Source organism: Alosa sapidissima, chromosome 21 (assembly GCF_018492685.1).
Source record: "Alosa sapidissima isolate fAloSap1 chromosome 21, fAloSap1.pri, whole genome shotgun sequence".
In the NCBI taxonomy this organism is placed as follows: domain Eukaryota; kingdom Metazoa; phylum Chordata; class Actinopteri; order Clupeiformes; family Clupeidae; genus Alosa; species Alosa sapidissima.
The window spans coordinates 16,532,552-16,556,867 of NC_055977.1; the positions used below are offsets into that span (position 1 = coordinate 16,532,552).

General features: G+C 42.5%; 2 protein-coding genes across 2 annotated transcripts; one reads left to right on the top strand and one right to left on the bottom strand.

The window, feature by feature from the left end:
• Window positions 1-872: 872 nt before the first annotated feature.
• lpcat1 (lysophosphatidylcholine acyltransferase 1) lies at window positions 873-11,818 on the top strand. The gene is made up of 10 exons (XM_042077510.1): window positions 873-877; window positions 1,122-1,323; window positions 2,319-2,353; window positions 5,089-5,143; window positions 5,478-5,560; window positions 6,175-6,300; window positions 7,456-7,609; window positions 7,885-7,983; window positions 9,038-9,179; window positions 10,156-11,818. Exons 1-10 carry the CDS (start codon window positions 873-875, stop codon window positions 10,368-10,370), a joined length of 1,116 nt encoding a protein of 371 aa, XP_041933444.1. The 3' UTR covers window positions 10,371-11,818.
• A 7,267-nt stretch (window positions 11,819-19,085) lies between these two features.
• On the bottom strand, window positions 19,086-23,402 carry nrsn1l (neurensin 1-like). Its single transcript, XM_042076740.1, has 3 exons — window positions 23,312-23,402; window positions 20,645-20,854; window positions 19,086-20,262 (listed from the first exon to the last, which is right to left on the bottom strand). Exons 2-3 carry the CDS (start codon window positions 20,843-20,845, stop codon window positions 19,816-19,818), a joined length of 648 nt encoding a protein of 215 aa, XP_041932674.1. The 5' UTR covers window positions 20,846-20,854; window positions 23,312-23,402; the 3' UTR covers window positions 19,086-19,815.
• Between the last annotated feature and the right edge of the window lie 914 nt (window positions 23,403-24,316).

A 24,316-nucleotide genomic window follows, 5' to 3' on the forward strand; every position in this document is an offset into this window, starting at 1 on the left:
AAATCTTGCATTTTTTCTGGTGTTAATACACTGAAGGCCTTGTGATTGATTGTTATATTAACAAGTGGTGCTTTTGGGGTGCATAGATATTGCACAAAACTGCACTATAGTAATGCAGAATGTGTGTGTTTCTCACGCACACACTCTCTCATCACTCATACACACACTCTCTCACTCTCTCTCTCTCTCTCTTTCTCACACTCTCACACACACACACCACACCATCTGTGCTGTACTTTCTGCTGTGTGGTTTTTACTAGTTTGTCTGCTCTTAAATAGACTTATTCCTTTTCTGAGGTCAAAGTCAATGGACCTGCTATAGAATACATATAGGCCTGCTTCTGTATATTGTATTGACACAGGTGGTCACTCTGATAAAGACTAAAATAAGGCAATGTTGTCTTTGGTTTCTATCTGAACAGTGACCTCGGCACCAAAGAGTTGCTGGTTTGGAGGGTATTTGAGTATGTGTTTGTGAGATTGTGTTGCTTCGCCCCTAGTCACGGACGTTCATAGATAAAGCCAGATTAGTTTCAGACCACAGATTTTTTGGTGCCACAGACCTGGATAATAGATTTTGTTTTAAAAGAATACCCTTCCCCTTCACTCACATATCTCAGACTCTCGCTGTTCTCACACACGTAAACACACGTCTGTGTCTTATACAGTTCACATCTGTGTCTTGTATACACACACAAACACATAAATAAACATATCTCTGGATCTGATGCATCTCTGGGTCTCTCTCTTTCTGTCTGTCTCCTTCTTTCTCTCTCACACACACACACACACACACACACACACACACACACACACACACACACTTTTCTCTTGCATTTTTCTAGTAAGAGAGAGAGAACTGGAGCACACCCATGAGGTGAGCGGTACTCGGGTGAAACCAGGTCAGAGAGGAGAGGAGGGGACAGGGCAGGCGCCAGTCCCCTGACTGCTAATGCTGCTGCACTAAAGCTGCCAACGGGCCTCGGCCTAGCCATTAGCATCCACACACGTTATTTCCCCTAAAGACAAACAGCACCCCTGATATACCTGCATCAATAAACTAGATGGATGAGCTGCTGTCGACCTTTTGCAATCTCTTTAAGTCTCATTTTGAGGCTTAGGCTCACTCAGTCTTTCTCTTTCTCTCTCTCTTACACTTTTTCTCCCTGTGTTCCTCTCACTAGCTCTCACTCTTTTTGTCTCAATCCATCTCTTCCTTCTCTCTATCTCTCTTTCGCTCATGATCAATGTGTTCCCTCCATAGGTGCCTTCATCCCCGGAGTGCCTGTTCAGCCGGTGGTGCTTCGTTATCTTAATGACATGGTGAGCGTGCCTCATCCATCTGATAAGATACTCCAGAGCAGGATGTTGGTGCCACCACAAACCCACACTCACATCACATCACAGCACAACACGCATGCATGGAGGAGGAGGAGAAAGAGAGGGGGAGAGAGAGAAAGAGAAAGAGAGAGAGAGAGAGAGAGAGAGAAAAAGAGAGAGACGTACACATACAGTAATGGTCTATTGATCACTTTTAACGCCTCTCATCACAGACTTCATGTACAGGTGGGATGAGATTACATACTCTCTGCCCTCTCTCTCTCTCTCTCTCTCTCTCTCTCTCTCTCTCTCTCTCTCTCTCTCAATCTCTCTCTCTCTCTCTCTCTCTCTCTCTCTCTCTCTCTCTCTCTCTCTCTCTCTCTCTCTCTCTCTCTTTCTTTCTCTCTCTCTCCCCCTCTCTTTCTCTTTCTCTTTCTCTCTCTCTCTCTTTCTCTTCTCTCTCTCTCTCTCTCTCTCTCTCTCTCTCTCTCTCTCTCTCTCTCTCTCTGAATAATGCATTGGTGATCAGGTTTCTGTGGGACTCAACATACTGTCATGCTGAGGTGGGGCTGAGTCATAGATCAGGCCCTGCTGACATCATTTTCTGTCCTTCCGGAGACCTCATCACCTGTGGGGATCACACCGCACAGACTACACACCGTATAAAGCTATCAGGCCCTGATTGTTATAGCTGCAGACAAATGTATAGACCCTTCCAACTACAGAGGGGACCAAAGAACATTACGATAAAGTCGTATATATTTTCATTTCAAAGTATTGTAAAGTAAGAACATCTGAACCGGAAACCTTCAAGGAACTGATTGAAAGGGTCTATATGTACAGCAGATATTGTCTATTGGTCATATGTACAGCAGATATTGTCTATTGGTCATATCTCAGAGAAGTAGATGTGCTTGTAATGTGAGTGTGTGTTTGTGTTTGTGTTTGCGTGTGTGTATGCATTTGTATGTCTCACAATCTTCATTCTTGCTCGGCAGGACACAATCTCATGGACGTGGAGAGGGCCTGGAGCGTAAGTACTTGCTCTGTGTGTGTGTGTGTGTGTGTGTTTGTGTGCATGCATGCGACATGACCAGCATGTCTTCATTTCTATGTTCAAAATATTTCTGGTCGTGCCATGAGTTAAGTGTATAGGCATATGACATGCATGTGTGCTATGTATGGGATAATGTATGGAATGCGAACCGGACTGGTTCGTCCTGAACGGACTTATTTTCCCGATAATTACCGGCGTTCCATACATAATCCCGCTTATTATGCGGCTACTTGCCAAAACGAAAAAATAAACTCCACATGAAAAAAATAAGTCCCTTCAGGGCGAGCAAGACCCCTCTGCTGATGCGTCGGGGTCCAGTTCGCCCTGTCAGGGCTTATTTTCCCGATAATGACCGGTGTTCTATACATTATCCCTTACTTCACAATGCTATAGAAAGCTCCATTGACTTGAATGGGAAACATATAATAAAGTCTATTTGACAGCGAAGTCGAACTTGACGACGTAGATGGGACGTGAGCAACCTGTCTGAAATTTGTAACTCTTCTGGTAGCTGCTCCGAGAGAAATCTGCGCAGAATCAAGCACAGATCTGTAAATAAACCGTTAACCGCGATTGAAATTGAGAGAGGTTTTTTTTCCATTGCCTGTATAATTAGTGTTTTTGCTGTGAATATAGTTCTACCTCGTTACCCCTACTTCATTTTTGAACTACATATACTTTTCTTAAAATATCTTAGTTGTTCGTGGATAAATGTTCATATGAATTCACTTGCCACATTCCAAAGTACTGTCAATCCATCAAATCATTGCTGAAATATTGTGTTCCGATGCTTTTATGGGCTTCTCCCTTGACTGCATACCTCCACGTCCCCCCACATACTTCCCCTATTTTCACTGCAAGCTTCTCCTGACTATACGATACTTTCTCTACGGTGCGCCTGTGAGGCCTCAGAGCCTCCCATAGGGGGTACACTTTCCAGATGTTCTCTTACCCCCTTGGGTCCGGTTTGCCCTGTTGGTATTTATTTTCTCGATAATGACTAGAATTCTATACATTATCCCTTACATATTTGACCGTAGAACGTTGGGAAATCCCATTTAAGTCAATGGAGCGTTCTACTAGCATTGTGAAGAGCCATATAATAAGCATACTAGCCGTCTTTTTACTGCTCTTGCTTTTTTAGTTGGTTACTTGGTCATTCCGTGTCAAATCAGATAAGGTTGTTGCTGTACTGTCTCAGATTTTGTTCAAACCTTGTCTACATCAAGAATGGTTCCCAAAACCAAGGCCTGTCAAATATTTCTGTTCAAATTCTCAAATCTTCATATTATTTTTAGCCATTGAAATTACTTCAGTTTTACAGCCTGAAAAACACATTATCTGGGAAGAAATGTTCAGGCATTAATATCATGAAAAGTACTATTCATAGCCAGCTCAAACTTTGCAGGGTGGAAGACAAACATGTTCTCAGTATGACTGAACCATTAAAAGTTTGCACAGCATGCTCATACAAGGCCCTTGATTTGGAAAAAAGTGTAAAAAGAGTGATATTAAGGGAACTATAAACATTTGGTATCAGTCATTATTTGTTTCTTTATATACAATATTTTATTAATGTTGTTGGTTCAAAAAAGTTGGGGCAGACACACAAAAGGCCCTGTTCCCAAGTCTGGTGTGGGGGTATAGCCAGCTGGTCCTTGTTGGAGGACCGGAGGGACTGCAGAGGGGTGTAGGGATGGAGTAGGTCAGAAAGGTATTTAGGGGCCACAGCATGGAGGGACTTTATGAAGGTATATTGGGTGCAAAAGTGGCGAGCACATTTAACTGCAGATTTTGCATGTGCACACTGAAGTCATAAATGTGTAACAGTAAAGTTGAAGTTGTACATATTTTTTTATATCTTGTTAACACAAATAGGGGCTACGGGTTCACGTATCCTTTTTACAGGTACACAAATCCTATCCTGTGAGTCACAAGTCACGCACTCGACACTTTTGCTCCAATCGTTGCAGCGCAGTTGGTGCGAAACACATTTGCACATCTGTGTTTCATAATCTGAGAACATGCACAACATTCGTTCATTTGTAAACCCAAATGTGAACTAATGCATCCGAAGTTGTGCATCTGTGAAATAATTTCTCATTAATAAAATTCTACAGATCGCTTTGATTTTCTTGCACGACTACAAGTCAATTGATACAAGTGCTCGTAATCTGCTTCTACGAGTGACGATACTTTTGCTCCTGGCTAGGTGATATAATAGGAGCAAAAAGATTTGTATGTGTGCACGTCGAGTGAATCGATCGAGAAAACAAGGCGGCCGGATCCAAACAAGGCGGCCGGACCCATTTTGTTCCAAATCTAGGGCCTTATATAAAACTAATGGGTATGCAGTGCAAACTTGTAATGATCCAGTCATACTGAGAGCATATTTGTCTTCCATCTTACAAAGATTGGGCAGGCTAGTAGTAAAGCTTTTTAATATATTTATGTCCAAACATGGCCTCCATGATGAGACATTTTTGAGAGTGTAAAATTGATTTAAAAAAAATCAAGGGTGAAAAAACATACGAAAATGTTGGAATGGAACAAAAATATTTGTTTTGGGACCTAAACATGATGTAGACAAACTCTGAGCAAAACTTGAGATGGTATAGCAACCATTTTCCTGTGTTCTGTCTGATTTGACACAGAATGACCCTACTGTTTCTAACCTAATGTTACACACATAAATGCTTGTTTATCTTCAGGTTTAAAATCCTGTGGCTCACTCTTTGTCAGCTGAACAACCGTTTGGAAATTGAGGTAAATTAGAGTAATTTTTGTTTTCCATGGTTTCAATATGGTTTGTTTTGCCTATCCAGATGGGTCTGATCTGGGTACAGTGTTTGGCTCACAGTGTCCTGAGCATTCAATTAGAAACTGTTATGGAACATTTTAAGTAAAAATAGACCACAAGTCTTTTTGGTGTTCAAGTTTGGGTCATGCTAGAAAGTTGCACAATGCAAACATGAATGTACAAGCTTGGCTAAGAACTGACAGAGGACTGCCATAGAGGATCATCGGAGCATTTAAGGTGTATCCATAAATCCCATCTAATAAAGATAATGAGCTCAGTGAATTTAATTATGTGTTTTAGTACCTCCCGACTTACACACCTTCAGAAGAAGAGAAGAGCGACCCTGCTCTGTTTGCTACCAATGTGCGCCGGCTGATGGCTAAGTAAGTGTCGGCTGCCATTTTGTTTTTTTTTCCTGTGGATTCCCTTCTGTCCGTCTGAGTGAAAGGCTTTCTTTCACTTTCCTCCAGTAAAGTTGTTTTTAAGGAGCCAAACTGTTTTTCTTTCATTACTTCTGGTTTCCCCAGGATATTCTGTCATTTCCCTTCTTTTAAAAATTGATGGTATTTCGCTGTGTGCGTGTGGGTTTGTGTGTGTGTAGTACCACATATGCATGCTATATAAACACACATGCTGTCACAATTAAGATGCAAATACACACACACACACACACACACACCACACACACACACACACACACACACACACACACAAACACAAACACAAACACAGTCACAGACATGTTCTGCCACAATTAAGATGCACATACATGTACATACAAACGCACATGTGTTTTTGTGTCCATTTAAGGGTGTAGACACATGGGCATACATATGGGTTTGTGCAAACAGCATGATTGTTTACTTTATACTGTATGTGTGTGAGAGCTTTGGATTCAGACTGGTGCCGATTCATGTCCCCCCCCCCCCCCTCTTTCTCTCTTTCTCTCTTTATCCCCCCTCTCTCGCTCCCTCTTCCTGTGTTTCTTTCTTGGCAGAGCACTGGACACACCCATAACTGACTATTCCTTTGAGGACTGCCAGCTTGCCATGGTTGAGGGCCCGCTGCGTCTCCCGGGCAACACGTGCCTACTGGAGTTTGCAAGGCTGGCGCGCCGACTCGGGTAAGCAGGACAGACTGGCACCCAGGCGGGCACATGGGAGATGAGGGAGACACAAGAGGTGCCGGACACGGCATCTCACGTTTTGCTTGACTTAACGTGGCATGGATTTGAAGAGTATGAGGTGTGAGTGTATCGACATAAAGTATAAAAACGCTTTCAGAGGCATCTTTACGGATAGAAACTGTCAGTGTGTGGCAACATTAGTATTTTCGTGTGTGTCTGTGTGTCTGTGTCTGTCTGTGGTAACGTTAGTGTGTTTGTGGGGATTTTGTGTTTGTGTGTGTGTGTGGTGACATTAGTGTGTTTGTGGGATTTTGTGTTTGTGTGTGTGTGTGTGGTGACATTAGTGTGTTGGTAATGATTTTTAAGAGGAAGTGTAGAATCCTGGAGGACTTCATTAAGAGGATCCGCGGTGGACTTGTTGACAGAGTGGTGATGCGCTACTAAGTAGACAGCGATGTACAGCGGAGCTTAATGAACCCCGGGGTTGTCTGCGGCTGAACTAGAGGTCTTTTGTGTGCCTGGGAAGCAGAGTGTCCTATTGATCCACCTAACTGTTCAAGACTTACCGAGCCAAACCATAAACAGATGGGAAATCTTGAGTGCCCTGGAAGTGCCACTAAAACACACACACACACACACACAACACACAGGCATTTTGATCACACAGGGATGTTTATAAACATACATGCATTATAGAAACACACACACCGCATACGCACACACACACACAGTGAGAGCAATGCTGCTGAGTAATGGAAAATCAAATAGTGCTCTCTCTCGCTCTCTCTGGCTGTCAACCACTGGCAGGGTAGTGCCTAATTAAAACAGCATCATAAAGATGAGCAGCTGAGAGCAAAGCCATTTGTTGGATTTGGAAAGTGAAAAGTTGCCGATTGATTTCAGATGCCAGGACATTCTTCATCGTCGTCCTCTCTCGCAGTGTTCCTCTGTCAGTAGTACACAGCTGACCTCTAGTGGTCAAAGAATGAAGGTACAGGCAAGGTTTTGGACAGCAGATTTTCATCGAGTACAGTGATAAGAAGTACGGTGCATAAAAGTGTTAGAACAGTAATCTCCCTGTATCCTTTGAAAAGTGTCAAGTTACCTGTGTATTGTGGGAGTTGTAGTTCATTCTCTCTTTCTTCCTTGCAGATTGAAAGCAGGGCTCTCAGATGAAGTCCTACAGGAACAGGGCAGCAGGGCACGCAAGCTGTGGGGAGACAAGCTGGGACTGGCAGACTTTGCCCAGTGTATCAACCTGCCTGTGACAAACATGCTTCAGGACATGTTTGACATGTTTGATGAGGTCAGATTTAGGAATTATCACCAAGATCAGCATATTTTACTAATGACTCAAAATAATCATACCTTTGAGCATCTGATATGAGTATTGGGAAACTTACTAGAATATAATTGTTTACATAATGAATAGTTATTACTTAATGTTGATTAATTAAATAATAAATTATAGTACATTTTTTATTTATTTATTGTCTAAATAATTTGATGGGTTTGTTTTGTTGTTTTCCCAGAGAGTACCTCGTGGTCACTGATGTATTTCCATGCTTTGTGTTTCTCCAGTATGGTACTGGGCAGGTGGACATGAGGGAGTACGTCATCGCCTTATCAATGGTCTACAGACCCTTTAAAGGCCTGGACACCATTAAACTGGGGTTCAGGGTGAGTCTGGAGTGAACACACACACAAATACATACACACACACACACACACAATACATACACACACACACACACACACACACACACACAAATGCACGCACATGCTTAAACATACACACACACGCTCCTGTACACACGCACACACACGCGCACACACACACACACACACACACACACACACATGTACATACTCTACAAGTAATGCAGACTTACTTTACATACTCACCCAATCGAGGGGTATAATATTCCTTTGAAGAAATAAAATGGTGGATAATTCCTAACTGCATGTGTGCGTGTCTGAAGGTGCATTTTGAATATTTTCTGTGCTAACACGAGGGTGAGGTGGGAGAAATCTTGTAAAGTTGTTGTGGGTGAAGTGAGTAAAGGCCTAATGCTGTATACCAGACTGTAGTTCTTGCCAACAACGGAACCAAGGACTATCTTTTTATTGTTTCCCAAGAGACAGTCATCCATCGGCAGTGGATTGCCAAAATAAAGCAAGATGCTGGACCATATTTTGATGTTTTGCTGAGATGAGAGTGCACCAATCAGTCTCTTACTTTATATATGGGTGATGATGTAGCCCTCTATCATATCAATACATCCTTTAATACTGATCTTGGGATCCGATTTCCTTCATCATCCCACTTTTTGACGTCATCATGAACATTACTGGTAAAGACTGAAGGTTTTTCATCCAAGCCATCGGGATCGTTATCAAAGCAGCTCTGATTGTAAGTGACACTGCAGTAGAATCTAGCACGACAGCAGATTTTTCCACCTCAGACTCATTTTCATGCAGAAAATATTCAAAATGGCGACCACATGACATAAGCGTATAAGGCTCAGCTCAGGCTCAGCGTCCTGGGAAAAGAGAAACCCTTTGGCTGGACAGGATAGTCTTTGTTTCTTGAGTCTTTGTTTGAGGAGATTAGAGAATGCTCTCCTGATAAGATGCCATTAGGCTTCTCAGCCAGACGCTTGGGTAAAGATCGTGGATTTCAATATTGTCCATCTTTACAATCCAAAACAATTCTGTCCTCTATCCGGCACAGATGTTTGAGGCGGAGGAGGATGGAGGTGTAACTGAGGAGGATTTGTCGACCCTCCTCAGAAGCACTCTGGGCCTGACCGACCTGGAGACCTCACGCATGTTCACAGTGCTGGACTCTGCTCATAAAGGGAGAATCACATTCGGTAGGTTTCCCTCTGCATCTCACATGTGGATCAGTCTCAACTGAAGTGTACACCTCTTTAGAGTTTAGATTCTCTGCCTAAGCCTGAGCCCGAACTTGACCCGACCTGACCTGCGGGCCGGGTCGGACCGATATTTCCAGCGACTTTTTTTCTTGCTTTTTTGGGCCCGATCTAAGCTCTACACTTCTTACCTATTACATAATAACACTTAAGCGTCTTAATTGAAGCGTGCACTACCAGTGTGTCATTTACAGTGTGAGTTGAAGCATACTTTGCTCACACCTGATTCATAATAAAGGTCTTAGTATTAGTCATGCTCCACACACTTTATTCATGCTCACAATTATTCACATTAAGTTCACACTACCAATTAGAGTACACTCTCTCTGCTATTCCACAGAGTTATAGAACATCCTGCAAGGTCATGTTCATTCTCTTAAGATGAATACTAAGCCCTCAACTGATGTATTAGGAATTAGATATAAACTATTCCAACATCCTCCCTATTTGGTAGTATTCCTTTTAATGTCAGATGCAATGCCATTTGTTATTCATGTAGATTTCCTTTAGTGGTGGTATTGAGAACAGAGAAATGTGAATAAATAAAATGTCATTTTAAAGTTAAAGGTGCACACTTATTCTTGCATTATTGTTGCCAAAACACAGATGCATAGACCTACAACAATCAATATTTGTAATGAACAGTGAAATGAAGGAAAAGGAGGTTGTTCATTACATTTGTGGCCATCTTAAATGCAGTTGTTTACATATTTCAGTCGATCAGGAATGGTCTGATGTGATCAAATGCCTGAGACTGAGAAACTGAATACAAAAGAGTATTGTCTGCCATCTAGTTGTGCCCTTGTGCCAGATCAAATCTAGAATTTTTTTGTACAACAAATACATTGGTGCTTTTGATTGTGTGATTAACACTTTATAATGAATCTGTTGCCTTCCGGATTGTTTCTTGGTACAGAGGAGTTTGAGCAGTTTGTGGAGCGGTGTCCTGACTTTGTGGACCGGTACCTCCTCAGCTCTGGGTCATCCCAGCCCAGCTGTCCTGTGATCACACCGCCCCCGGTGTCCAGCAACGGCTTCTGCACAGACTTCTGCACAGACTTCAGCCCCCACGACCAACAACATAGCCACACAAACAACTACACTCCAACGGACAACAAGAAGGTCAACTAGGCTGTTCTCTCAACACTGCCTGTGTGTGTGTGTGCCTGTGTGTGTGTGTGTGTGTGTGTGCGTGTGTGTGTGTGTGTGCCTGTGTGTGAGTGATTTATTTTGTGTTCCAGACTGAGCAAAAATATTCTTTTATGAGTGTTAAATGAAGAGGAGGTGGACTGCGAATGGACACTCACATCCATTAAGCCTCTTTTGATTACACTTGTTTTATTTATAAAGCATTTTAGTCATTTTTTGAGGGCTGATATATTGGTTTTTATTATTGAACATTTCACAGTTTTGTCCTGAAGTCCTTTCATTCATTGAAGGAACTTATGAAACCCAATTTCAACAATATATGTTTTATAATGTTTTTGAGAGAGTATCAACTATTTATTTTGGAAAAATATATTTTTTCCTCTATATTTATACAGATTCCCGCTCAACATGGTTGGAATACAGCTAAAACACAAAATTCCCATTTTAAAATGTATTTCAATTACCATGGCATAGCCTTCTGTGACCTCACTTCAGTTGCTGCGGGGGGCTCAGACATAGCTGGAATATTTTCTTACACAGACACTCATTATCACAAACACTCTTCCTGTTCTCTCATTCGCATTCCATTGCCGGTGTGATCCTTGAGTTCCTTGGGCCCCTTTAGAACCACAATAGCCTTCATTGTAGATCTTAGAAGACATTAACACATTTCTGGTATTTTTTTTAAACATCCACTATAGAGCATCTTCACCAGCTTGTATATACCACAGTTAAGTGAAATATCAACTAAGGAGAGGCCAGACAGCGCTCCCTTTGTTGATGAGTAAGGCAAAAGAGAAAGCTATCCAAAGGTCAAAAACATTAACTACTAAGGGATTTTTTGTATCTAAATGGCCATTGAAGTAATTATGTTGGCATCAGATCTTTCTTCAGAATCACACAAAGGTTTTATCCCCAATTAGTTTCAGACTACAGACCCAGATTATAATCTGGACAGGATATACTCATTGCATATCATAACACACTATCTCTATCACTCATGGTTCTGTTTTCAGTCTATTAAGAGCCAAGGATCACTCCTGCATAGTGTTCAGAAAGAAATGCTGTCATGTGCTGTTACATACACTATATCATAGTTTGATGAATAGGATGAGATCAAATTCAACAGTCCGCTGACCATTATACTGTCTCAGGTGGTCAGTGGCTCTTAATCCAATCTGTCCCTGATCCAGCACATCCCAAATCAAGGGAGTGAGTTGCTCTGTTCAATCTGTTTTTGTGTTTTATTTTTGCTTTTAGAACATGTTTTTAGAACACTCACCAGTACAGTTTTTTTTATGGAATGTGGATTGAACTGCTGTTTTAAACCAAGATTATTTTTATCTGATGTACTGAGGTATTTTTTTCATTGTTTCTTTGTCATTGGAGAAGACAAAGTGAGGAATAAATATGCGACCATATGAACTGAACAGAAATGGTTAAAATTGTCCTCATTTTGTTAACCCACTTTTTATTCTCCAAGATGTAGCCTCTAATTCTCTAAGATAATAAATTACAAACCCAAGACCACACACATTTTCTAAAATGAATTTAAAGCGGAAAATGTATTTCAGATGACTGCAGGATTCTGTATATTTCCACAAACTCCAATCTGTGTAACAGCCTGCCCTTTTAAACCACATGGAGGTGCTCAAGTACGACTCATAACTAAGTCCTCTCCCTGACCTCCATACCTGTCTAACCCAACAGAGGGAGCTGTGTCTACACCGATAATGAGCTCGCCAGTCCACCGGCGAGGTTAAAGACTCCACTAACTGTTGTCTCAGGTGGTTTTGTTCAGTCTTCAGCACAGGCACATAACTGGCATTGTGTGCCTTGTGTGCATGTGCGTATTTGTAGTGGTGGATTCTCTGGTTTCTCAGATACTGGAGATCTACAACTGGCAAGCATGATGATCTACAAATAATTATTTTCCTCACTCTCACTCTCACTCCCTCTCACTCTCTTGCTCTGTGTGTGTGTGTGTGTATGTATATGTGCAACAATTAGAGGCTAGTAAATAATTGGTTATGATGGGTAAGGCACAGACTCGAGGCTCCTATATGTTGAGCTCGGTTACGAAGGCTGAATGTCATTTTCCACATCCTACACGCTTTAACACTCCCATCCTTCCTGTGTCCTCTTTTGATGTAAACACATGATGTCACCCTTTTAGAAAGCGCTTATGTAACGTTCTGACTCTTCACCATAGGGTGGCAGTAGCAGCTTCTTCTGAATGAGAGAACCACACACGCAAACCCACCTTCACCTCCATCTCTCACTCACCCCCCCCCCCCCTTCCTCCTCCAGCCTCCACAAACAGACTGACAGGAAATGCATGACATCATCCTTTTGCACAGAAATAGACCTGCAATTGATTCCGGCCATCTTGAAAAGTGGAGCATGTCACCACCTGTGTATGTGTGTGTGTGTGTGTGTGTGTGTGTGTTTTTCTATTTCTCTCTGTATCTCTCTCTCTCTCTCTCTCTCTGTATCTCTCTCTCTCTCTCTCTCTCTCTCTCTCTCTCTGTATCTCTCTCTCTCTCTCTCTCTCTCTCTCTCTCTCTCTCTCTCTCTCTCTCTCTCTCTCTCTCTCTCTCTCTCTCTCTCTCTCTCACAGCCTTTAACAAATAATGACATCATCTACATACGAGCGCTCAAGGGCAGCATGGCTGAACTGCTCCGTTCAAGTGGGATGACTGCGCCACCTGTTTACTCCCTTATTAATTTCCAAATAACCCCTCACTCTTTCAAGGAGCCTTTTGCCTCCGTGCCACGTTCCCAAACGTTCCTCGCCGCAGCGAGCGGCCCATTTACACATGCAAATAATTGAATTACAACGGTGGTTGTCGGGGGGGGGGGGGGGTACACTTAATAGCAATAATGATAATGAATTTCTTCAGGGTGATTAAAATTGTGAGGGTGTGAAGAACCCCCCCCCCCCCCCCCCCCCAACACACACACACACAAACTCCAACTCTGTTTTCTCTGAGGTGACATCGATGCTAAACACCACATTTCTCAGTCTATAGGCACAAATGAGGCAAACACAGCTTCTGTTGGAGCTTGCCACTACTAGGCATGCCAAGGACCGCAATCGAACTGCCAGGAAATATATGTGCTTGATGAATGAAATCATTCAGAGGACTCCAAGTTGTGTCGGATTAACGTGTCTGTGGCAGTGAAATACTTTCAGATGGAAATGACTGAGACAGCGGACCAGCTGATAGAAGATCACAGACCTCTGCCCACTCTTGTCACTTAGCGCTCTATAAATATCGGTGTGAAGCCACCTCTTTCTTATAGGATACCAGCAGCCAGTTTGAGACTGTGAGTAACGGTTGGACTGGGTGTGCTACTCTCGTTTAATATCTGGATTTTTCTCATTCATCTTAATATGCCTTCTTATTCCCTGAAAGGGGATTTTATTAGAAACCTGGAACCTGGGCTTTAAGCTGGAACTGAACTGCAAAGCCTGTTGGAATAATCTGTGTCAATAGATCATCCTTTCTGGTTAGTACTGGAGGCATGAACGCAGACGTGACAGGATGGAACCAAAATGAAGTCGGGTCTCGTCGCCAGTCGCCCCATCTTGACTGAATAGACTCAAATTGCCCTTTTATTCGGAGTTCTATATTCCGCCCACAAGATAAATCATCAATTGGTAGAAAAGTCAGTTTTCAACGAGTCCTATTTGACTGAGCTGGCTTCACCATTAAGATACTTGAAAAAGATTAGATTTCTTTGAAAAAAAGACTCAAATAAAAATGTGTCTTCCAGAGCTATCTGATGGCCTTGGCACTTAGGCATACAAGCCTATGGCTGCAAGGTGATCTAAGCGAGGTTGCGCGGTTTCTAAGCTAAAAACTGTTTTGTCACATACCAACATCTCATAACCTTTCGCTAGCTGCCTGTCTGCTGAATACACTGTAAAAAATGCGGTCTCTGTGGACAGCCAGGCTCCAAAAATGGCAACAAAAACAACTTGGTCCAGCCTGGACCATGAAACATAACAAACTGTTCCAGCCAATTACAGATGAGATGTGCGTTCAGGGGAGTTTCAGTAACTGGTGGCAAGGTTCACTGGGAATCTCAGTGATAGGAGTTATCACACCTTTTACTGATGCACTGCATGATAGAAGGGTGTGTGCATATGACAGGTGAAAACAGTGAGAGACACAGAGGAGTGGTGTCTGGAAAAAAAAAGCTAGGAGTATCAGGAATTGCCATATGCCATTTTTTTATTGGAACATTACATTTTAAATTGACATAATGTTATTTCTTGAAAAGAAAAGGTTATTCTACCCAGAAGGTTAAATGGAGTGCAATGCTGTGAATCAGGTCTGTCAGTTCACTGGATGGAGGGAAAAACGGATTTCCTTTGCCTACCACTGAGCTTGTTACCTCAGATGCCTTCTCAATCAAATCAAGTTTTCACTCACGAAAATTACCATTTGCAAACAGCCGGCCGTGCATCTTTAAAATTCAAAATGTCCGTCTGCAGGGCTACTCGCATTAATATGATAATGAAGGAGAATATGTATGCTGAAATGTTCACATCTCCCGCTACTTTCTTCCCCCCTCTCAGTGTCCCTCTCCATGTATAATTGCCCTTTCCCGTCGTTTGATGAGCGAGGCAAATTTCATTAAACGGCCGATATGGACTCGTCTCATTCTCCACGCCCGCGGCTCGATTCCAAAGGATCTCTGCATACGTTCCTGCGTGTACATGTGACTCTTCATATATGCACACATTTCTGTCAAATCTCCTGGCACCTGCCAACGGTGGGAGTCCAATAAGCCACGGCGGGCGATAAGCCCTGGCGTCAGCAGGCAGAACTAATATTATTTGTGCGCTGAGAAGCGTTTATCTGTCACAGGCTCTGAATTGATGGTTTTGTGTCACTTTTGTTTAATAATGATGTCGCAATTGCAATATGCCCAGTGGCTGGGGCTCTATTAAAGTTCAAAAGATTATCCAAATTAAAATCTCATTTGCAATATTGCTTTTGCCTATATTTTTACTGGAGGTGTAGAACTGTGCTGTTGGATATGATATTTCTCCACTTTTTTGAGATCCAATTAACATTCTGGTGTTCGACATGTTGAAACGATGGCAAATATTAGTAAGATTACTAGGCAGTGCTGCAGTGCATAAAAAAGTCTGATAAGTTGGCACAGGCGAAACTTTCTACTTGTACTCCATATCTTCCTTGTCAGGCCTTGCATTTCAGCTATCATCCTTTAGTTACAGTGCCTGACGAAATTATGAGATATTAAAATCAGCATTACTACATGAAAAGCCTGTGTTGGATTGTGCTGCCATCTAGATATGATATTTGAGTATTTGATTCATTCACACCAGTGCATTACCTGAAATGATGACTGCAGGATATACTGTGCTTAAAAAAAAAAACAAGTTGACATCTATTGCAACAGTGGATGAAAACAAATTGATGTTATGTTAAAGATAATTTAGCTTGTTGCAGTTTCACAAAACTACATACATTTCATTTTTACAACCCTTCTGTGCCACTAATTATGCTACATTATGCAGCCTGTTTATAAGTCACTACTACTTAAATTGCTTACATTTACCCTGTGCTGGTATATTAAGCAGATGTAATGTCTGTTTAGTTTTACAGGCTGTCTTCAAGGGTGTCCAATCAGCATGCATATTCATTTAGATCATGTATGTGGTGGTGCTAGATCACTGGTCAGAGCTCTGTAGGTTTGAGTGTGTACACACACATCTGTGGTCATTGGTTACTCTTTGGATGTACTTTAGGAGAAAATACAGATGGTTGGTTTTCTTTTAAACATGTTTGTGGTATACTGTTAGCAAAACAAAGTTCAAAAGAGAGCACAACAATCTGTTGTGTTGTGAGGTGAATAGAGGCGACAGAGCGAAAGTGAAGAGAGATTTAAAAAAGTAAAAGAAACACCTCACATGTGTGAAAGAACACACATCATGTTTGTCAGGCACTGTCACACTAATTACTTGGTGTTTCATGTGAAAGAGTCCACCTGCATGTGATTGCGCTGTGTTAATAACAACCTGATTAACCTTGTTATTAGAAACCTTGTAGGCTACATGTGTAGACTAATAGCATATTCATAAGGGGAAAATACATTCTGCCATTAATGGGAGTTATTGTTGATGTGTGAATAAGAAAAACACACCTGCTATCATAACACACTTGTATAGATTTTCATTTGACTGTAAACAAGAGATGTTGGCAATATGGATATATATAAACCTTGCATTTGAGAATACAGTAGTTTTAAAAAAATAAAAATAAATCACCTCTCCAATATATTGAAGCAAAGCATGATTAAAACCTTTAAAATCACATAATTGTGCACAGAAGGGGCTACAAAAGTAGGGGAATAAATGAAGAGTTCAGATGCAAAAGCCTCTAAATCCGTCTGACCACTTTTCTTTTAAATGAGCATTTAAATTCAGGCTCCTATAGGTTTTTGCCTATAAATCGATATTTCAGACCAGGAAGATAGTGGTATTTAGTGGGTTTAGAAGTTAAATTATTTGATTAGCGTATACTATGTGTGGAGAGCATCCCCTCACCATCTTTATCTCATTTTTGACATAGGTGGCATTTAGAGGCTTTTGCATCTGAACCCTTCAAATGTGATTAACATCTAAATGCCTTGTGCACCACCAGCAGTATGCAGTGCGCACACACTTGGTAATAAATAGTGACAATAATTTCTCAGTGTCTCAGTGCTTTAGAACTACATATCTTTTTTTCTTCTTTTCAGCTTTGGCGTGTTTCAAACCTGGTGTCTTAGCTGTAGAACAGGTACCTAAACATTCACACCTCTCAACAGTCATAGCTACAGAGCTGTGAGATGAGATTAGAGAGAGACAGTGCTAGTGTATGTGTAAATGTGTGTGTGTGTCTCTCTGTCCGTGTGCGTGTGTCTTTGATTCTCTCTCAGTCTGTATGTGTGTGTGTGTGTGTTCTCTAACTGCTACCCACAGTGCAGAATGAGTCATATACAAGGGAAGAGCCAATGGAGCATGGCAGTCTGAAGCCATTTGCTGTGTCTGCATCTGCAGGGTTTCCATATAAATGGGAAAAAGGTGACTGGTGAGTCTGACTGTCCTACTCTCTCTCTCTCTATTGCCACCATTCTCTCACTAGTTAAATGAGAAATGGAGGCGGGTGTGCATTTCCGTTACCGCATCTCTCTGTGTTGTGTGTTCATATGTGTGCGTTTGTGAGTGTTCATATGTGTGTGTATGTGTGTGTGTGTGTGTCTGTAAACCTTCCCCTCGAGCAACTTATTTCTCCTCTTTCATATGAATGATGATGCTCATTTTATCTCTGCAGTCGATCCCATGGTGAGGCTGAAATGTTTTATTCATAATGAATGTGCAAATCGGCCTCTTTCCCCCTGCCTTGCTGAACGAGTAAAGTGGTCAGAGAGGAAAAGTATACGTGAAAACAGCGGGAAATGAGTCAACAGATTCACCTACACAAAGCTTTGTACCCTTACTATTCCTGACTGCCAAAGGACACAAAAATTAAAATGTATCAAAAATATCTCCCCTCACTGTCTCTATCTCTGTGCATTTTCATCGATTGATCTGCCTGTCTGCCAATGTGTCTGTCTGTTTTGTTTTGTCTGTCTCAAATGCTTCACATACAGACAGCTCTGCAGTAATCCAGATACACCCTCATGCAAATGAATTGAATCAAAATGAGAAGGAGACAGGATCCATTTCTCCAAAATGCAAATCAGGACATTGATCGTAAGAGGAAAACAACACCCAGAAACAATGTTGTTTTTACTCCTGCAAAGTAAAAACAACCCTTACAAGACAAGTGACACAGTTTGAATTGAGATTTAAAGAAGGAAGATAGATCTATGCATCCTCTGTTCTAAGACAGCTACAACCTTGTCTCAACGTGCTGAAAGGGTGTTTGTAACACATGACAGCCAGCATAGGGTTACTGTGAGTGGGGCAGCAGTGCGAGCCCTGGACAAGCTACAGCTGGATGTCCACTGTGCTGCTGCCCCAGTGAGCAGTATAATACCAGGGGGAATTGATTGTTAAAGGCCCCCACGCTGAAGGTTGCATCCCACAGCAGGGAGAAGATGAGTCATACAATGCTCTGCTTCTGTGGGGAGGAGAGACAGGAGGAGAACGAATGTAAAGAGAGAGAGAGAGATGCATAAAGGGAGAGAGGAAGAGTGTGACAAAGAGAAAGACAGAGAGAGAGGGATATAATGACCAATGAAGTGGAGGACAAATGATAACAGAGAGATGGATTAGAAGGTGAGGGGGGAGCGCAAGAGAGAGAGGGATGGAAGGAATGAGGAAGAGGAAGATGGATGGAAGAGGAAAAGCAGAGATGGACGGATGGATGAATGGATGGAACAGCTGAGAGAGAGAGATAGGAAGAAAGCAAAGGCGGGAGGCCGGGACGGGTGGATGAGTCATCAGCTTGTTCCCAGCCAACGATGGCCTCCTGATTGGCTGGGCGCTATGCTCACAGTGAGAGGCCTCCCCCTCCAGTTTATCAACCAGAAGCAAATCTCCATGACCAACGCTGTGCCTGCTGAGATCCAACGTCCCCCAGCCAGGCTAAAAATGGACGCCGCTTACGCAAATGAGGAGAGGGGGAGGTTCCCAAAAATAACACCAAATGACACAGTCCACAACAGGGATAGCATTTTTGGAATGCTGATATCCATTTAATACATTTTTAAGGGATCAATCATCAATTACCACACTTTTCTGGATAACCAGGGACAAGGACATTAACAACTGCAATGTCACAGACATGGAAAAACACAACCCCTTTCTTACGGAGCGAATCTACTGTGGTCTGTTGTGGAGTTGGAGTTGAACGCCTCTGTTTTAACTAAGTGCTTTAAGATGGCAGTGAAGGTGAAGTCTGACGATAATATCCATATGAATATTTTTCTCCACTTGTAAAAGTGGGATATACTGTAAGATGCATTGTGTAGTTGCCAAGTAACCAGGAGTGCAAGTTAAGTGTGCTTTGAATTGATGGCAAAGAGAGAGAGAAAGAAAGAGAGAGAGAGAGAGAGAAAGAGAGAGAGCGATCTGTTCAGATTCCCTTAGGGAAGTCTGTTACAGTCTGTTCTTTTCTTCTGCAATAAAGTGTTTTGGTTTGTTCTGAATCTGAAATGAAAACAATAACTTATCTCTTCCGCAGAACATTTCCCATAAGGCTAAACAGCAACCAACGTTCCTTGTGAATTAATGAACGACAAAAGACATAAGCAATCAGTACAACAGAACACTGGCCACCAGATAAAGGCTCGCTTTCTCGCCTGTTCAAACTCAAGTCCACAATTCCCTGTTGTTCATCCACTGTATCACACAGCAGGCACACGTTAAGACAATTCACTGTGAGACTATGAAACACTGCTAGTGAGATGGAGAGGGGGGAGGATCTTCTGACGGGGGCTGGATGTTTTCTACTTTCGACAGGGTGACGGGCACTCCTGTCTCGCCCGAAATGGGGGTAGGGGGCTTGGTGACTGGGTCAGAGGGCACCTTCCCTCCTCCTCTGGTTCCTCTCTTCCTCTCCCTGCCCCTGTCTTTGGGCGGAGTGCTCTGCGTCTCGTCCTTGCCGGAGCCCCGGGAGAAGGCAGACACGAAGAGGCTGCCAGCCACCACCAAGCCCCCCAGGCAGAGCATCCCGGCCCCGGCCTGAATGCTCGCCTGGAGCCCCTGGTTGAAGCGGACGGCCTGCCGGTCCACAAACAGCAGCTCGCCCTCGCCAAACGCCTCAATGCGGGAGGGGATCGTGCAGCCCACCACAAACACCACCATGCCGACTGCCAACACCACAGTGCCAAACACAAGAGAGACCTGAGAGACAGAGAGGGAAAGATAAAGGGTAGAAATATACACTCAATGCACATGTCAATCGTGTAATGTGTAGAATAATCAACACCGATTGGCTTGACTAGTAATGGCTAATTTATTTTGTTCCTAATTTTAAAACAATATCTAGTAAAAACATGGGGTCCTGTGGTTACATTTGGCTTTTTAGGGTTTTTATAGAAATTACAATATAAACCCAATGAAACCCATCAAACCCCAATGTAAACATGTGTGTGCATGCACGCCTGCCTGCGTGTGTATGTATGTGGATGCGTGTGTGTTAATCAGTGTGGGTGCATATTTTGGGAGATGATGCCATGAAATGTTGTACAACATAATAATCTAAAATGGTGAGTGATCCAGTCACCTTCCAGAGGCCCGAGCTCCACCAGCGCGGCGATCTCTGGGTCTGAAAATCTGTGTGGCGCTCCCACACCGTTGCCGTGCACTCCTCGTAGAAGTGGTGTAGGTACGATCGCACGCCGTACCGGTGGCAACCGGACTCCGTGGGCTTCTGAGCGTGCCGCTCCGACTGCTCAGTCCCGCAGATCTCGGCGCATGAGGCCATCCTTCACACCTGAAGAGATCAGAACACACCCACACACTCAAACATACAATATATGCTCATTAACTCACTGACTAACTTCCTACATTTACTTATAGTCACACTTGACACACACACTGATACAAAACATTACTTGACATTTTGGAATATTAAAAACATATGCAAATACACATACAGGTTGAGAGTGCCTAGTACACAGAACTGCAAAAACCCATGCACCCCCTTTTGAACATAAACATATCAGACACAATGACATTTTCTTGAAGAATGCATATGGTCTTCACAAATGCAAATTATGGATGAATATTTTATGAGACTGCCCAGCTCTACCACTAACGAGGATCTGTGTGGGCAATGAGTAGCTACCCGCAGGGAGACATTTTACAGTGAAAATCCAGTTCTTAGAAAACTTATGAGTGGCAGTATGTGGCAGTGGCACACCGCACAATGAAAGATATTTGAGCCCAGAGGTCATTTGATGGAGAATGTAATGAGTCAGATACAGACAGAGGCAACATGTTCGGAGATGCCATCAATAAAGAGTCTTCTTGGCCTCTAATGCCCCTGTGTGGGTATATATTCCCAAAAGCTTTCAGCTTGACTACTAGCTGCGCATTTGGTGAGATCTGGACTGTGATGTTTTCAGTGTTCAGTGCATTCAATCCTCCTGCAGAGACACTTGTGTTTGATGGCTGACTGTGTCTGGCCACCCACTGATGACTCACTTGCGTGCGTAACTTCACACTCTCTCTCCCTCTCTCTCTCACTCACTCCCTTTCTCTCTCTCACACACACACACACACACACACTTGTGCACACGCAGACACATTCCTTCGCACATATAGTGAGGGAAAAAAGAAGAAATAAAAAGGCAACGACAGAAAAAGAGAAAAGGGCAAAAACAGAGAAGAACACTGATCTCTACAGTCCACGCCAGTCACCGCTGGAATCTATGTATATGTCTCTCAGTAGGCTCCATGTTCACGTTTAATGATCTACACTGAAAGCCATGTTCCCCCATGTTAAAGCTACCTCCTGGAGCTCTGGCACACTGCATGGTATTGTAGAGACCCCAGGCTGTGCATAACGATCACTATGGCTTACTGAAAACAATGGGAAAGAGCCATTTAGTTTCCCTGTGACTGTATGGCTGTATTACCACTGATTTGTTATACAAAGCAATGTAGCCATGCTTAATGATCAATGCCCAAATTACATTACTACAGTTATGTAGTGGCACCAAAGAGGCATGGGCAGGCCCCATCTCAAACCCTAGGTAAGATACCAAAGTTTGCATGACTAAAAAGACTAAGACTAAACAAATTGACAGCTGGTGTTGTTTTCGGCCTGACATAACATACTCCCACTTCCCATAGCGATAATCAAATAATCAGTAGCCTAAATAAGGTCTACGTGAGGAAAATCTATTTGTTTGATACAATAATGATCCTGGATGTGGAAGTTAGCCTATTTTAGCTATAGGCTAGCTATAGGCTAACTGGTGTAACCCACTTACACTGAATTATGCTAAAATAGGCAAACGGTGTCAGACTGGGTTATTGCGCGCACAGAGAAGATAAGGGTATCCTATCTAACTCGGGTAGATTATTCAAATTTCTCAAAAAGTTGGCGTGTCCCTTAAAATGCTTTTAGGGGTGAAGTGATGACATGAATATCAAAATAAGACTTAGCCTATACGGATCTTATTGGTCAAGGACAATCATTGATTATATTAAATTGTAGGTTTAATCTGAGAGTTGGTTCTGAACGACGTGTTTAATTTACAAGCGGTTGCTGGCGACCTGAAAAAGATGCATGTAATTACAAAGTAATGACTTCCGTCTTGACGTTTGTATTCAATCTAGTGTTGGCGGCGAATCTTCCAGTTAACAGCCGTCATCTTGAAATCATAGACATTCAGGTTTCATGACTCGATTATAATGCAAACGAGTCATACGCATCATCAGTCGCTATCCATGGTTCTGAACATGATTACGGTCTATTCTGATTTTACACATTGACAGTTACATAATACTGCAAACGTTCAACATAGATACCATTCGACAAATTCAATATTTAACATTATTATGGATGGAACAAAATACATTACTATCATATTCAAACAGTTTCTTGTCCGGCATGTAGCCTCACATATATCCTCTCGCATCGTCTCGATATCATCAAATATATTTCTCCTATTGCACACCAGAGAAGCCAGCCTTCTGCATCAGGAAACAGATGTTTTTCCTCAGAAGTTTCTAAGCTTGCAAGATTCTGTCACATAAAACGACTTCCGACGATACATCAACCACGCCATGAAGCCTGGTGTTTACTACCGAAACACCCTGCTGCGTTTAGTTCTCCCTATTTTGCTGTTAATTTGCCTTTTTACCAGATGTTGTTTAACAAACGTTTCGACTCTATATTTTTAGAACATGATATGCATTGAGGGCTTAAAAGCTACCATACCCAGTTTCGAGTGATCGATCCCTGTCGTTTCCTCACGCGCGTCCCATTACGTCCCGCTGCCACTTTTCCGCACGTCCAAAGTTTACGCTCAGTGGCGCAGCACTACGCAGGCGCAATGCTATAGACATCACTGTGACCGCTCGTGACACCGTGACGATTGTGGAGATGGACTTGATGTCAATGATGTCAAAACACTTGTCCGAAGAAAAAAAGCGACTGAAAAAAAAAAACCGTCTTCCTATTGTGTTCACACGCAGCGTCTGATTGCTAAAGCACTCACCAATGCTGTAATTTAGAATCATTCAAAAAAGAAAGTAAGATAGAAAAAAACACTCGTTTTTGTAAAATTATTTGAAGGCCCATTATTAACCAGATGTGGCAAAACTTGTCTAAAGTAAAGGTAGCCTTATGTTATTGTTAAACATCCCAACCTTTTCATCAATTACAAAATACTCCATCCCCATTTAACATCAGAAACACATGTTAAGCTACTCCAACACCATGTAGTAGTTCAGATAAACGGAATCTTCAAAACCAACTCAGCATCTTGAATATCACCAGCCTTACCTTACCTAGCAAAAGGAAGTCAATGCCATTCACTTCCAGAAGTTTCTAAATTAAATCTTGAGTAACTGCATCCAGTGCAAACACCACACCGTTAACATCAACACATAAGATAATGGGGTTGCATTGGTACACTGAAATAGACCAGACAATGTCAGACTAACTTCACTTCAAAAAGACTACTGCACTCCCAGATGTCAACTGTTTCCAGAACAGGTGTGGCTCAGGCCTGGCGCAGATCTGTAAAATAATCAACTGCCCCTGGGCCTGCAGTAAGACACAAACATGGAGCATAAAGTAATGTGGAACAGACCACCTAACTGCAGGGTGCCAGTAGTTCCCCACTGCTTCCCAGCAATCTGCGGCGTAAATATTTCAGCGCATCCTGAGCGTCCATAATTCATGCAAAGTAAATTTTGTGACATGCTTCCAGGGAAACAT